Source organism: Bombina bombina, chromosome 11, assembly GCF_027579735.1.
Source record: "Bombina bombina isolate aBomBom1 chromosome 11, aBomBom1.pri, whole genome shotgun sequence".
Classification (NCBI taxonomy): domain Eukaryota; kingdom Metazoa; phylum Chordata; class Amphibia; order Anura; family Bombinatoridae; genus Bombina; species Bombina bombina.
This window is the reverse complement of record NC_069509.1, coordinates 39,493,773-39,510,778: the sequence shown is the minus strand read 5'-3', so window position 1 is coordinate 39,510,778 and position 17,006 is coordinate 39,493,773. Positions and strand designations below refer to the sequence as shown.

Sequence of the window (17,006 nt, the reverse complement as noted above, 5' to 3'; positions counted from 1 at the left end):
GAAGGAAATGTTGCTGGCACATTTGCACTAACAATGAGACCAATGAAAAATGTCTGAAGCAGTAGTGTAGTGATAATGTTGAACTGGCAATAATTGTGGTTTCAGATTAAAAAGTTTACACCATCCCCCTTTGAAACTTGATTGCTCAGCGGCCAAGACAAGAACCACAACTGGAGAATGACGCAGTCTCTGGAGAATAAAAACAGTTTTTCAGCATAGGAACATGTGTTTAATAAATATATGTACCATCTTTTAGAGGCCAACCCCCCCCTCCTTTTTTATAATAAAAAATGGTTTGAACGTCCTTTTAACCCTTTGAATGCCAGATAACTGTACTTTGCTGCGTCCAGAGATGTTAACACATTTAGAGCTAGATTACAAGTGGAGCTCTAAATATCACTTGCGCGCCAGCAATATTAGTGCTACACTGAGTAATGCCAGCGCATCCTAATGTGCACTGGTATTGCAAGTTAAGCACAATGCGAGCACGAGCACGCTTCCATAGGTTCCAATGGGAGCCTCGTTCTGATGCAGTCAGAGACAGCATCAGAACCTAAGCGCAGCAAAGGGGGTAAGTAGCAAAGCGATGGCAGCAAATATAAATATATATGTATATTTCCATAGACCGCAATGTAAAGGCGCCCCCACTCCCAGCAACTTTACTCCCAAAATACTTCCTAGTGCAGTTATTTTATTTTTATAAAAATGATACACTACACTGTATTTAGGAGGCATTTGGGGCATATTTATAAAATTAACCAGAGATCTGATCTCTGGTTAAATTTGTAAGCGCTAATTGCTACCGCAAACTCACTGTGTGCACGATAAATTAGCGCTCCACTTGTAATATAGCCCTTAGCTTTTCTTGCTATTAAAATACTATTTCCTGAAGGTTTTCAGTGAGAGGCGTGCAAGGGGGACTTGTAGGTTCAATGTAGCCAGAGCCACTAAGAGAGGAGCAGGGCTAGGTGGGTGGGTGTGTCACATGCAGGGTGGGAAGAATTGAGCATGTTGTGGGTTAAGCCAAGATAGTACCTGAAAACTGGAACATTTCCTTAGGGTTATCACCCAGCCAGCATTTTACAGACACGGACGGTATTTTTAAGGTACAGAACATAGTTGAAAATGAAGAATAAATATAGAAATAAAGATCATATCATGGGGAAACGTCTAAGTGTGAAAACAACAATATGAGGGAAACACTTCTAAGACTCAATATAAGCTACACCTACTATTTATACTATATAAAGGATTAAAAGAGACCTAGAACTCTGTTTAAAAATGTAAACACTTTAATATGCAGGTGAGTAAATTCATATAAACATTAAAAACACTAAACCTTGCAAGGTATTAACTAAGAACTAAAAACTAAAATAACATTGAGTTAGATGCAATGAGGCCTATTTATCAAGCCGTCAACCGCAAATTCTCTGGAATTCCACAGCGTAATTGTGGCGAGCCTGATTCGCCCCATTTATCAAAGCCTACAGACTGGAAAAAGTTGAAATTTGTGACGTAACATACGATCCGCCGGTCTCAATCCGACACAGATCGATGCTAACGTCATTACAGATGTACCGAATACACATTCGGCACTATCTGACAACTATTGCCATTTATATCCCATTGATTTCTATGGTAGAATAAAAGTTATGTTTACACCTAACACCCTAACATAACCCCCGAGTATAAACACCCCTAATCTTCCGCCCGACATTGCCGCCACTAAAAAAAGTTATTAACCCCTATCCCGCTGCTCCCGGACCCCGCCGCAACTCTAATAAAGTTATTAACCCCTATCCTGCTGCTCCTGGAGCCCACCCCAACTTTGATAAGGTGTTAACCCCTATCCTGCCACTCCCGGAGCCCTCTGCAACTAAAAAAATGTATTAACCCCCAAACCCCTGGCCTCCCACATCACTACCACTTACTAAACCTATTAACCACTAAACCGCCAGCCCCCCACATTGCCATAAACTAAATGAAGCTATTAACCCCTAAACCTAACAACCCACTAACTTTACATTAAATATTAACTCCCTATCTTATAGTAAATTTAAACTTACCTTTAGAATTAAAATAAACTATATTAAACTATTCATTAATCTACCCTAACTATTATACCAAAATTACATTAAATTACATTAAACTATATTAAACTATTTATTAATCTACCCTAACTATTATACTAAAACTACATTAAACTAACAATTACATTAACTATACAATAAATATACCAAATATCACAAAGAAAAAAAATGTGAAATAAATGTGATAACAAAAATCATAAAAGGAAAACCAAATAAAGTTCTGAATAAAGGATATGTCTGTGTCCTCTGGATGAGTTTTTCAGCTTGTTAGCATTCCTCAGTGAGATCCCATAAAAAAGGAAACAGAAAATTGCAACATAGTGTGAATCTGTAATGGCACTTTGAGGAAGTAGTTGTTTTGTAACAAATGACTACTCACATTTGTTGGAGCTTTCCACTAAGCTCAAGGATATGCGCACTCCCACTTTATACTGATGGGAAAACAGTACACTAGGCAAAACTTGGATACAAATTTATTTTAAAATATATAAAAGCGTCACATAAGCCTTGATAACACCACAATGTAAGGGTACAAAAGCAGATATGCTGTAATAAATGCTTCAAATCGCCAAACTTGCAAAGAGGTAAATGGATCAGCAGGAGTGTGACCGCCAAAACCAAAACCTCTTTAGTAGCAAGACAGTAGCGCTAAGCCCCCAGGTGTCCTGGCTAGTGTAGAGACGTGATAAAACTCAATATAGAACAGTTCAGTTCCGACGTACGTTTCGCAGGTATGCTTTGACAAAGCATACCTGCGAAACGTACGTCGGAACTGAACTGTTCTATATTGAGTTTTATCACGTCTCTACACTAGCCAGGACACCTGGGGGCTTAGCGCTACTGTCTTGCTACTAAAGAGGTTTTGGTTTCGGCGGTCACACTCCTGCTGATCCATTTACCTCTTTGCAAGTTTGGCGATTTGAAGCATTTATTACAGCATATCTGCTTTTGTACCCTTACATTGTGGTGTTATCAAGGCTTATGTGACGCTTTTATATATTTTAAAATAAATTTGTATCCAAGTTTTGCCTAGTGTACTGTTTTCCCATCAGTATAAAGTGGGAGTGCGCATATCCTTGAGCTTAGTGGAAAGCTCCAACAAATGTGAGTAGTCATTTGTTACAAAACAACTACTTCCTCAAAGTGCCATTACAGATTCACACTATGTTGCAATTTTCTGTTTCCTTTTTTATGGGATCTCACTGAGGAATGCTAACAAGCTGAAAAACTCATCCAGAGGACACAGACATATCCTTTATTCAGAACTTTATTTGGTTTTCCTTTTATGATTTTTGTTATCACATTTATTTCAAATTAAATTAACTATATTACATATTTAAACACCTAACCCTACTCAAGTTATTTAAATCTACTATTAAAAATTACTAAGTTACAAAAAAATAGCAACTAAGTTACAAAAAATAAAAAACACTAAATTACACAAAATAAAAAATAAATGATCAAATATTTAAACTAATTACATCTAATCTAATAGCCCTATCAAAATTAAAAAGCCCCCCCAAAATAAAAAAAAACCCTAGCCTACAATAAACTGCCAATGGCCCTTAAAAGGGCCTTTTGCGGGGCATTGCCCCAAAGAAATCAGCTCTTTTACCTGTAAATAAAAATACAAATACACCCCAACAGTAAAACCCACCACCCACACAACCAACCCCCCAAATAAAAACCTATCCAAAAAACCTAAGCTCCCCATTGCCCTGAAAAGGGCATTTGGATGGGCATTGCCCTTAAAAGGGCATTTAGCTCTTTTTCCGCCCAAACTCCCTAACCTAAAATTAAAACCCACCCAATAAACCCTTAAAAAAACCTAAAACTAACCCCTGAAGATCCACTTACAGTTTTTGAAGACCCGATATCCATCCTCAACGAAGCGGCAGAAGTCCTCAGCGAAGCCGGCAGAAGTCTTCATCCAAGCCGGCAGAAGTCTTCATCCACACGGCATCTTCTATCTTCATCCATCCGGCGCAGAACGGCTCCATCTTTAAGAAATCCTGCGTGGAGCATACTCTTCTTACGACGTCTTCTGAAGAATGAAGTTTCCCTTTAAATGATGTCATCCAAGATGGTGTCCCTTACATTCTGATTGGCTGATAGAATTCTATCAGCCAATCGGAATTAAGGTTGAAAAAATCCTATTGGTTGTTGCAATCAGCTAATAGGATTGAGCTCCGCGCCGGATGTCTTGAAGATGGAGCCGCTCCGCGCCGGATGGATGAAGATAGAAGATGCCGTCTGGATGAAGACTTCTGCTGGCTTGGATGAAAACTTCGGCCCGCTTGGATGAAGACTTCTGCCGGCTTCGCTGAGGACTTCTGCTGCTTCGTTGAGGATGTATGTCGGGTCTTCAAAAACTGTAAGTGGATCTTCAGGTGTTAGTGTTAGGTTTTTTTAAAGGTTTATTGGGTGGGTTTTAATTTTAGGTTAGGTACTTTCGGTGGAAAAAGAGCTAAATGCCCTTTTCAGGGCAATGGGGAGCTTAGGTGTTTTAGATAGGTTTTTATTTGGGGGGTTGGTTGTGTGGGTGGTGGGTTTTACTGTTGGGGGGGGTTTGTATTTTTATTTACAGGTAAAAGAGCTGATTTCTTTGGGGCAATGCCCTGCAAAAGGCCCTTTTAAGGGCCATTTGAATTTTATTGTAGGCTAGGTTTTTTTTTTATTTGTGGGGGGGGGGGGGTATTTTCATAGGGCTATTAGATTATGTGTAATTAGTTTAAATATTTGATCATTTATTTTTTATTTTGTGTAACTTAGTTTTTTTTATTTTTTGTAACTTAGTTGCTATTTTGTGTAATTTAGTAATTCTTTATTGTAGATTTCAATAACTTGAGTAGGGTTAGGTGTTTAAATATGTAATATAGTTAATTTAATTGTTAGTTTAATGTAGTTTTAGTATAATAGTTAGAGTAGGTTAATTAATAGTTTATTATAGTTTAATGTAATTTGAGTATAATAGTTAGGGTAGGTTAATTAATAGTTTAATATAGTTTATTTTAATTCTAAAGGTAAGTTTAAATTTATTATAAGATAGGGATGAGTTAATATTTAATGTAAAGTTAGTGGGTTGTTAGGTTTAGGGGTTAATAGCTTAATTTAATTTATGGCGATGTGGGGGGCTGTCAGTTTAGTGGTTAATAGGTTTAGTAAGTGGTAGTGATTTGAGAGGCCAGGGGTTTAGGGGTTAATACATTTTTTTTAGTTGCGGAGGGCTCCGGAAGCGGCAGTATAGGGGTTAATAACTTTATTAGAGTTGTGGTGGGCTCCGGGAGCAGCGGGATGGGGGTTAATAACTTTATTAATTGTGGTGGGGTCCGGGAGCAGCGGGATGGGGGTTAAACATTTTAGTGACAGTATATAAATAAAGTTGGGAAAAAGCCGAATAGCAGCGAGATCGATGACTGTTAGTTAACAACAGTCCACTGCTCATCACCTCGTACTTGGTGCGCGGCTTTTTGACAGCTTTTTTAATAAATAAGGAGAGTGTATTCAGGTCCGCGGCCGCGATGTTAGGCGATGGTAGGAGAGCGTATTGGTGCCAGCAAATGCAGCATAGTTGACGGCTTGATAAATATCCCTCAATATGTCTAAGTGTGTGAGAATTTAATTGTGAACATATTATTTATTTCAGTCCTAGCAGCCTTAGTCCCTAAGTTACTCTGTATAAGCATTTATGCTAATGAGCATGGCTGGTATTTTGTTCCAGAAAAGGTGGCAAACCTAATCTACCCTGATGGGAAAAACTGTTTAAAGAACAACGTTCTCCGTAGTAAAATTATTCAGCTTCTGAAAGGGTGATCTCTGCAAAGATTCATTACTTGCAGAACTATTCAAATGCACCTTGTTTATAAATCTCCCAAAGCAGCTGCCTACTATTCTTTTAAATACATTGTAATATAAATCAATGGTAAACTGCCTACGAAATAGGATTTTAAACATGTTAACATTTAAATTAAAACATTCACAACAGTATGAGCGGTGCACTTCCTGCTAAATCTAATTGGCTGATAGCTACTTCCTACTAATGATCATTGGATGATTATGAACATTTGTTTCCAAAACATGCAACAGCAGGAAGTGTCTGTCTGCCAATGAGAATTAGTTTTAATTTATACAGGTTTTTTTAGGCAAAGACAGTTTGATCACATTTAAATGCTACTCTCTTGTGGACCATAGAAAATGTGGGAGCAGAGTTTTGCCGTTAATACAAATTACAACAATCAAATAATTTGTTTGTTTATTTGTACTGTGAAAATGATTTTTTTATACTAAAATATTTTTTTATAAAAAAGGCCCAGTCTACAAATTCCCCCCAGAAGACCCCAGATATGACATACCTTCTATTGTAAGAGTGATTTCCGTACTGTTTTCCATTGTCCTGTACTTTATAAAGCAGGTATAGACCCCAGTATCATTTCTGCTCACATTTTTAAGTTTCAGATCTGTAAGTCCTTGATGAAGCTTTTCCTCTGGCATATTATACCCAGGTGGGTAAATGTATGTTTTGTTCATAAATGTCCTTGTCACCCCATCTTTGGACCAGTGCACAGTGAGATCATTAAGGCTGCTCATTGGTGGTTGTATGTTGAAGGTACAATTTAATGACACATTACTTCCCAGCTGAACTGAAACTGTTTTGCTTCTTTCCATTGATAGATAAGATTTGGCTATTGGGGTATGTTAGGTTGACAAACCAGTTATTAGTACTAAAAATCAGATACATTTACAAAGTTAACAACAATAATCTTCAGATACATATAAATTCATTTTTAACTTAAAAGCAAATATCTTGTGAGATAGCTGAGGACCTGAGATTTGATCCGATGCCCCTAATGTACCTCAGATCAGATACCAGTGACTGTAGACCTATCAGTTTTATGCCCTAATGTACCTCAGATCAGATACCACTGACTGTAGACTTATCAGTTATATGCCCCAAATGTACCTCAGATCAGATACCACTGACTATAGACCTATCAGTTATATGCCCCTAATGTACCTCAGATCAGATACCACTGACTATAGACCTATCAGTTATATCCCCCTAATGTACCTAAGATCAGATGCCACTGACTATAGACCTATCAGTTATATGCCCCTAATTTACCTAAGATCAGATGCCACTGACTATAAACCTATCAGTTATATGCCCCTAATGTACCTCAGATCAGATACCACTGACTGTAGATCTATCAGTTATATGCCCCTAATGTACCTCAGATCAGATACCACTGACTGTAGTCTGTAGACCTATCCGTTATTTGCCCCTAATGTACCTCAGATCAAATACCACTGACTGTAGACCTATCAGTTATATGCCCCTAATGTACCTCAGATCAGATGCCACTGACTATAGACCTATCAGTTATATGCCCCTAATGTACCTAAGATCAGATACCACTGACTATAGACCTATCAGTTATATGCCCCTAATGTACCTCAGATCAGATACCACTGACTGTAGACCTATCAGTTATATGCCCCTAATGTACCTCAGATCATATACCACTGACTGTAGACCTATCAGTTATATGCCCCTAATGTACCTCAGATCAGATGCCACTGACTATAGACCTATCAGTTAAATGCCCCTAATGTACCTCAGATCAGATACCAGTGACTGTAGACCTATCAGTTATATGCCCCTAATGTACCTCAGATCAGATGCCACTGACTATAGACCTATCAGTTAAATGCCCCTAATGTACCTCAGATCAGATACCACTGACTGTAGACCTATCAGTTATATGCCCCTAATGTACCTCCAAACAGTTTTCACTGACAGTAGACCTATCAGTTATATGCCCCTAATGTACCTCAGATCAGATACCACTGACTGTAAACCTATCAGTTTTATGCCCCTAATGTACCTCAGATCAGATACCAGTGACTGTAGACCTATCCGTTTTATGCCCCTAATGTACCTCAGATCAGATATCACTGACTGTAGACCTATCAGTTATATGCCACTAATGTACCTCAGATCAGATACCACTCACTGAAGACCTATCAGTTATATGCCCCTAATGTACCTCAGATCAGATACCAGTGACTGTAGACCTATCACTTATATGCCCCTAATGTACCTCAGATCAGATACCACTGACTGTAGACCTATCAATTATATGCCCCTAATGTACCTCAGATTAGATACCACTGACTGTAGACCTATCAGTTTTATGTCCCTAATGTACCTCAGATCAGATGCCACTGACTGTAGACCTATCAGTTATATGCCCCTAATGTACCTCAGATCAGATGCCACTGACTGTAGACCTATCGGTTATATGCCCCTAATGTACCTCAGATCAGATACCACTGACTGTAGACCTATCAGTTATATGCCCCTAATGTACGTCAGATCAGATGCCACTGACTGTAGACCTATCAGTTATATGTCCCTAATGTACCTCAGATCATATACCACTGACTCTAGACCTATCAGTTTTATGCCCCTAATGTACCTCAGATCAGATACCACTAACTGTAGACCTATCAGTTATATGCCCCTAATGTACCTCAGATCAGATGCCACTGACTGTAGACCTATCCGTTATATGCCCCTAATGTACCTCAGATCAGATGCCACTGACTGTAGACCTATCAGTTATATACCCCTAATGTACCTCAGATCAGATGCCAGTGACTGTAGACCTATCAGTTATATGCCCCTAATGTACTTCAGATCAGATGCCACTGACTGTAGACCTATCAGTTATATGCCCCTAATGTACCTCAGATCAGATAACACTGACTGTAGACCTATCAGTTATATGCCCCTAATGTACCTCAGATCAGATGCCACTGACTGTAGACCTATCAGTTATGTGCCCCTAATGTACCTCAGATCAGATACCACTGACTGTAGACCTATTAGTTATATGCCCCTAATGTACCTCAGATCAGATACCACCGGCTGTAGACCTATTAGTTATATGCCCCTAATGTACCTCAGATCAGATACCACTGACTATAGACCGATCAGTTATATGCCCCTAATGTACCTCAGATCAGATACCACTGACTGTAGACCTATCAGTTATATGCCCCTAATGTACCTCAGATCAGATACCACTGACTATAGACCGACCAGTTATATGCCGCTAATGTACCTCAGATCAGATACCACTGACTGTAGACCTATTAGTTATATGCCCCTAATGTACCTCAGATCAGATACCACCGGCTGTAGACCTATTAGTTATATGCCCCTAATGTACCTCAGATCAGATACCACTGACTGTAGACCTATCAGTTATATGCTCCTAATGTACCTCATATTAGATACCACTGACTGTAGACCTATCAGTTATATGCCCCTAATGTACCTCAGATCTGATACCACTGACTGTAGACCTATCAGTTATATGCCCCTAATGTACTTCAGATCATATACCACTGACTGTAGACCTATCAGTTTTATGCCCCTAATGTACCTCAGATCAGATTCCACTGACTATAGACCTATCAGTTATATGCCCCTAATGTACCTAAGATCAGATGCCACTGACTATAGACCTATCAGTTATATGCCCCTAATGTACTTCAGATCAGATGTCAGTGACTGTAGACCTATCAGTTATATGCCCCTAATGTACCTAAGATCAGATTTCAGTGACTGTAGACCTATCAGTTATATGCCCCTAATGTACCTAAGATCAGATGCCACTGACTATAGACCTATCAGTTATATGCCCCTATTGTACCTCAGATCAGATATCACTGACTATAGACCTATCAGTTATATGCCCCTAATCTACCTCAGATCAGATACCACTGACTGTAGTCTTTAGACCTATCCGTTATTTGCCCCTAATGTACCTCAGATCAAATACCACTGACTGTAGACCTATCAGTTATATGCCCCTAATGTACCTCAGATCAGATGCCACTGACTATAGACCTATCAGTTAAATGCCCCTAATGTACCTCAGATCAGATACCAGTGACTGTAGACCTATCAGTTATATGCCCCTAATGTACCTCAGATCAGATGCCACTGACTATAGACCTATCAGTTATATGCCCCTAATGTACCTAAGATCAGATACCACTGACTATAGACCTATCAGTTATATGCCCCTAATGTACCTCAGATCAGATACCACTGACTGTAGACCTATCAGTTATATGCCCCTAATGTACCTCAGATCATATACCACTGACTGTAGACCTATCAGTTATATGCCCCTAATGTACCTCAGATCAGATGCCACTGACTATAGACCTATCAGTTAAATGCCCCTAATGTACCTCAGATCAGATACCAGTGACTGTAGACCTATCAGTTATATGCCCCTAATGTACCTCAGATCAGATGCCACTGACTATAGACCTATCAGTTAAATGCCCCTAATGTACCTCAGATCAGATACCACTGACTGTAGACCTATCAGTTATATGCCCCTAATGTACCTCAGATCAGATACCACTGACTGTAGACCTATCAGTTATATGCCCCTAATGTACCTCAGATCATATACCACTGACTGTAGACCTATCAGTTATATGCCCCTAATGTACCTCAGATCAGATGCCACTGACTATAGACCTATCAGTTAAATGCCCCTAATGTACCTCAGATCAGATACCAGTGACTGTAGACCTATCAGTTATATGCCCCTAATGTACCTCAGATCAGATGCCACTGACTATAGACCTATCAGTTAAATGCCCCTAATGTACCTCAGATCAGATACCACTGACTGTAGACCTATCAGTTTTATGCCCCTAATGTACCTCAGATCAGATACCAGTGACTGTAGACCTATCCTTTTTATGCCCCTAATGTACCTCAGATCAGATATCACTGACTGTAGACCTATCAGTTATATGCCACTAATGTACCTCAGATCAGATACCACTCACTGAAGACCTATCAGTTATATGCCCCTAATGTACCTCAGATCAGATACCAGTGACTGTAGACCTATCAGTTATATGCCCCTAATGTACCTCAGATCAGATACCACTGACTGTAGACCTATCAATTATATGCCCCTAATGTACCTCAGATTAGATACCACTGACTGTAGACCTATCAGTTTTATGTCCCTAATGTACCTCAGATCAGATGCCACTGACTGTAGACCTATCAGTTATATGCCCCTAATGTACCTCAGATCAGATGCCACTGACTGTAGACCTATCGGTTATATGCCCCTAATGTACCTCAGATCAGATACCACTGACTGTAGACCTATCAGTTATATGCCCCTAATGTACGTCAGATCAGATGCCACTGACTGTAGACCTATCAGTTATATGTCCCTAATGTACCTCCGATCATATACCACTGACTGTAGACCTATCAGTTTTATGCCCCTAATGTACCTCAGATCAGATACCACTAACTGTAGACCTATCAGTTATATGCCCCTAATGTACCTCAGATCAGATGCCACTGACTGTAGACCTATCCGTTATATGCCCCAAATGTACCTCAGATCAGATGCCACTGACTATAGACCTATCAGTTATATACCCCTAATGTACCTCAGATCAGATGCCAGTGACTGTAGACCTATCAGTTATATGCCCCTAATGTACTTCAGATCAGATGCCACTGACTGTAGACCTATCAGTTATATGCCCCTAATGTACCTCAGATCAGATGCCACTGACTGTAGACCTATCAGTTATGTGCCCCTAATGTACCTCAGATCAGATACCACTGACTGTAGACCTATCAGTTATATGCCCCTAATGTACCTCAGATCAGATACCACTGACTATAGACCGATCAGTTATATGCCCCTAATGTACCTCAGATCAGATACCACTGACTGTAGACCTATCAGTTATATGCCCCTAATGTACCTCAGATCAGATACCACTGACTATAGACCGATCAGTTATATGCCGCTAATGTACCTCAGATCAGATACCACTGACTGTAGACCTATTAGTTATATGCCCCTAATGTACCTCAGATCAGATACCACCGGCTGTAGACCTATTAGTTATATGCCCCTAATGTATCTCAGATCAGATACCACTGACTGTAGACCTATCAGTTATATGCCCCTAATGTACCTCAGATTAGATACCACTGACCGTAGACCTATCAGTTATATGCCCCTAATGTACCTCAGATCAGATACCACTGACTGTAGACCTAACAGTTATATGCCCCTAATGTACTTCAGATCATATACCACTGACTGTAGACCTATCAGTTTTATGCCCCTAATGTACCTCAGATCAGATACCACTGACTATAGACCTATCAGTTATATCCCCCTAATGTACCTAAGATCAGATGCCACTGACTATAGACCTATCAGTTATATGCCCCTAATGTACCTAAGATCAGATGCCACTGACTATAGACCTATCAGTTATATGCCCCTAATGTACCTCAGATCAGATGTCAGTGACTGTAGACCTATCAGTTATATGCCCCTAATGTACCTAAGATCAGATGCCACTGACTATAGACCTATCAGTTATATGCCCCTAATGTACCTCAGATCAGATTTCAGTGACTGTAGACCTATCAGTTATATGCCCCTAATGTACCTAAGATCAGATGCCACTGACTATAGACCTATCAGTTATATGCCCCTATTGTACCTCAGATCAGATATCACTGACTATAGACCTATCAGTTAAATGCCCCTAATGTACCTCAGATCAGATTCCACTGACTATAGACCTATCAGTTATATGCCCCTAATGTACCTAAGATCAGATGGCACTGACTGTAGACCTATCAGTTATATGCCCCTAATGTACTTCAGATCATATACCACTGACTATAGACCTATCAGTTATATGCCCCTAATGTACCTCAGATCAGATACCACTGACTATAGACCTATCAGTTATATGCCCCTAATGTACCTCAGATCAGATACCACTGACTATAGACCTATCAGTTATATGCCCCTAATGTACCTCAGATCAGATGCCACTGACTATAGACCTATCAGTTATATGCCCCTAATGTACCTCAGATTAGATACCACTGACTGTAGACCTATCAGTTATATGTCCCTATTGTACCTCAGATCAGATACCACTGACTATAGACCTATCAGTTATATGCCCCTAATGTACCTCAGATCAAATACCACTGACTATAGACCTATCAGTTATATGCCCCTAATGTACCTCAGATCAGATACCACTGACTATAGACCTATCAGTTAAATGCCCCATCAGACCTCAGATCAGAAACCACCGACTGCAGCCCCTTACAGTTATAGGCCATATTCGATATATAGGGCTAGAGGTGCGCCTCAGCTCGCCTGTGGCGGAGGGAAATTACCCGCAGGTAATCACCATTGCACACAAGCACAATTTTGCAATGCATGCAATCCCGCCCCTGCCCGCGCACAACCAATCACTTGCGGGCATGAGCTGTCAATTTCCTCGGTTGGACTATACCACAGAGATTGAATTTCGCCACCTTAGAGGTGGCGAAGAGGTTAGGGAAGTGGCGTTCTGGTGACCGCTGCTTGTTAAACTACGGCGAGCAAGTTCTTGAGAGAACTTGCAGCAGTAGGGCTTTGATAAATCGAGCCCATAATGTCCTAAGCAACCGTGACCTGAAAATGCTGTGCACCAGCACCCAATCACTCTCTTTATATCTCTTCATTGTGCTACAAATTGTAATTAATTGCAGGTCTCTATTTTCTGAACAGTTAGACTTTTACTGGATTAATTAAAGTTCCAGGGGATACCTGTAAACTTCCTTTACTTCAAGATTTAATGGTAAAAAAAAAGATTCTGCAATGTTTCAAAAATTTACATTTTTCACATTTATATTTTTTATGTTGTTGTTAACTGAATTCTCTTCATTTCAACCGGAAACTAATCTAAATTCAACATACTAGTTTAAAATAAAACTCAAATAACTAATGAAAGTGAAAATAAATTATAGAAACTATGGCCTAGATTTAGAGTTTGGCGTTAGCCGTGAAAACCAGCGTTAGAGGCTCCTAACGCTGGTTTTAGGCTACCTCCGGTATTTGGAGTCACTCAAAAAAGGGTCTGACGCTCACTTTTCAGCCGCGACTTTTCCATACCGCAGATCCCCTTACGTAAATTGCGTATCCTATCTTTTCAATGGGATTTTTCTAACTCCGGTATTTAGAGTCGTGTCTGAAGTTAGCGTTAGACATCTAATGACAAAACTCCAGCTGCAGGAAAAAAGTCAGTAGTTAAAGGGACACTGTACCCAAATGTTTTCTTTTGTGATTCAGATAGAGCATGCAATTTTAAGCAACTTTCTAATGTACTCCTATTATTAAATTTTCTTCATTCTCTTGGTATGTTTATTTGAAAAGCAAGAATTTAAGTTTAGATGCCGGCCCATTTTTGGTGAACAACCTGGGTTGTCCTTGCTGATTGGGCAGCACCAATAAACAATTGCTGTCCATGGTCTGAACCACAAATTTGCTGGCTCCTCAGCTTAGATTCCTTCTTTTTCAAATAAAGATATCAAGAGAATGAAGAAAAATTTATAATAGAAGTAAATTAGAAAGTTGCTTAAAATTGCATGCTCTATCTGAATCACAAAAGAAAAAAATTGGGTACAGTGTCCCTTTAAGAGCTTTCTGGGCTAACGCCGGTTCATAAAGCTCTTAACTACTGTGCTCTAAAGTACACTAACACCCATAAACCACCTATGTACCCCTAAACCGAGGTCCCCCCACATCGCCGCCACTCGATTCAATTTAATCTGCCGACCGCCACCTACGTTATACTTATGTACCCCTAATCTGCTGCCCCTAACACCGCCGACCCCTGTATTATATTTATTAACCCCTAACCTGCCCCCCACAACGTCGCAGCCAGCTACCTACAATAATTAACCCCTAATCTGCCGACCGCAAAGCGCCGCCACCTACGTTATACTTATGTACCCCTAATCTGCTGCCCCTAACACCGCCGACCCCTGTATTATATTTATTAACCCCTATCTGCCCCCCTCAACGTCGCCTCCACCTGCCTACACTTATTAACCCCTAATCTGCCGAGCGGACCGCACCGCTATTATTATAAAGTTATTAACCCCTAATCCGCCTCACTAACCCTATAATAAATAGTATTAACCCCTAATCTGCCCTCCCTAACATCGCCGACACCTAACTTCAAACATTAACCCCTAATTTGCCGACTGGAGCTCACCGCTATTCTAATAAATGTATTAACCCCTAAAGCTAAGTCTAACCCTAACACTAACAACCCCCTAAGTTAAATATAATTTAAATCTAACAAAATAAATTAACTCTTATTAAATAAATTATTCCTATTTAAAGCTAAATACTTACCTGTAAAATAAACCCTAATATAGCTACAATATAAATTATAATTATATTATAGCTATTTTAGGATTTATATTGATTTTACAGGTAACTTTGTATTTATTTTAACCAGGTACAATAGCTATTAAATAGTTAAGAACTATTTAATAGCTAAAATAGTTAAAATAATTACAAAATTACCTGTAAAATAAATCCTAACCTAAGTTACAATTAAACCTAACACTACACTATCAATAAATTAATTAAATAAGCTACCTACAATTACCTACAATTAACCTAACACTACACTATCAATAAATTAATTAAATACAATTCCTACAAATAAATACAATTAAATAAACTAACTAAAGTACAAAAAATAAAAAAGAACTAAGTTACAAAAAATAAAAAAATATTTACAAACATAAGAAAAATATTACAACAATTTTAAACTAATTACACCTACTCTAAGCCCCCTAATAAAATAACAAAGCCCCCCAAAATAAAAAAATGCCCTACCCTATTCTAAATTACTAAAGTTCAAAGCTCTTTTACCTTACCAGCCCTGAACAGGGCCATTTGCGGGGCATGCCCCAAGAAGTTCAGCTCTTTTGCCTGTAAAAAAAAACATACAATACCCAAGCCCCCCAACATTACAACCCACCACCCACATACCCCTAATCTAACCCAAACCCCCCTTAAATAAACCTAACACTAAGCCCCTGAAGATCTTCCTACCTTGTCTTCACCTCACCGGGTTCACCGATCTGTCCAGAAGAGCTCCTCCGATGTCCTGATCCAAGCCCAAGCGGGGGGCTGAAGAGGTCCATGATCCGGCTGAAGTCTTCATCCAAGCGGGGCAGAAGAGGTCTTCCATCCGATTGAAGTCTTCATCCAAGCGGCATCCATCCGGAGCGGAGCGGCAGCATCCTGAAGACCTCCGACGAGGAACATCCATCCTGGCCGACGACTGAACGACGAATGACGGTTCCTTTAAATGACGTCATCCAAGATGGCGTCCCTCGAATTCCGATTGGCTGATAGGATTCTATCAGCCAATCGGAATTAAGGTAGGAATATTCTGATTGGCTGATGGAATCAGCCAATCAGAATCAAGTTCAATCCGATTGGCTGATCCAATCAGCCAATCAGATTGAGCTTGCATTCTATTGGAATCGGAATTCGAGGGACGCCATCTTGGATGACGTCATTTAAAGGAACTGTCATTCATCGTTCAGTCGTCGGCCAGGATGGATGTTCCGCGTCGGAGGTCTTCAGGATGCTGCCGCTCCGCTCCGGATGGATGCAGCTTGGATGAAGACTTCAATCGGATGGAAGACCTCTTCTGCCCCGCTTGGATGAAGACTTCAGCCGGATCATGGACCTCTTCAGCCCCCCGCTTGGGCTTGGATCAGGACATCGGAGGAGCTCTTCTGGACAGATCGCTGAACCCGGTGAGGTGAAGACAAGGTAGGAAGATCTTCAGGGGCTTAGTGTTAGGTTTATTTAAGGGGGGTTTGGGTTAGATTAGGGGTATGTGGGTGGTGGGTTGTAATGTTGGGGGGCTTGGGTATTGTATGTTTTTTTTTACAGGCAAAAGAGCTGAACTTCTTGGGGCATGCCCCGCAAAGGGCCCTGTTCAGGGCTG

At 40.0% G+C, this 17,006-nt stretch overlaps 1 protein-coding gene across 2 annotated transcripts in view; it reads right to left on the bottom strand.

The window, feature by feature from the left end:
- The window catches only part of LOC128641701 (contactin-3), a 102,609-nt gene that overhangs the window by 16,321 nt on the left and 69,282 nt on the right, over positions 1 to 17,006 (bottom strand). Inside the window, exon 7 of one of the 2 annotated variants that reach the window (XM_053694232.1) lies at positions 6,443 to 6,772. The exons of the other annotated variant lie outside the window; for it this stretch is intronic. Coding sequence (XP_053550207.1) covers positions 6,443 to 6,772 — 330 coding nt within the window. The remainder of the gene's footprint in view (positions 1 to 6,442; positions 6,773 to 17,006) is intronic. 2 annotated transcript variants of the gene reach the window in all.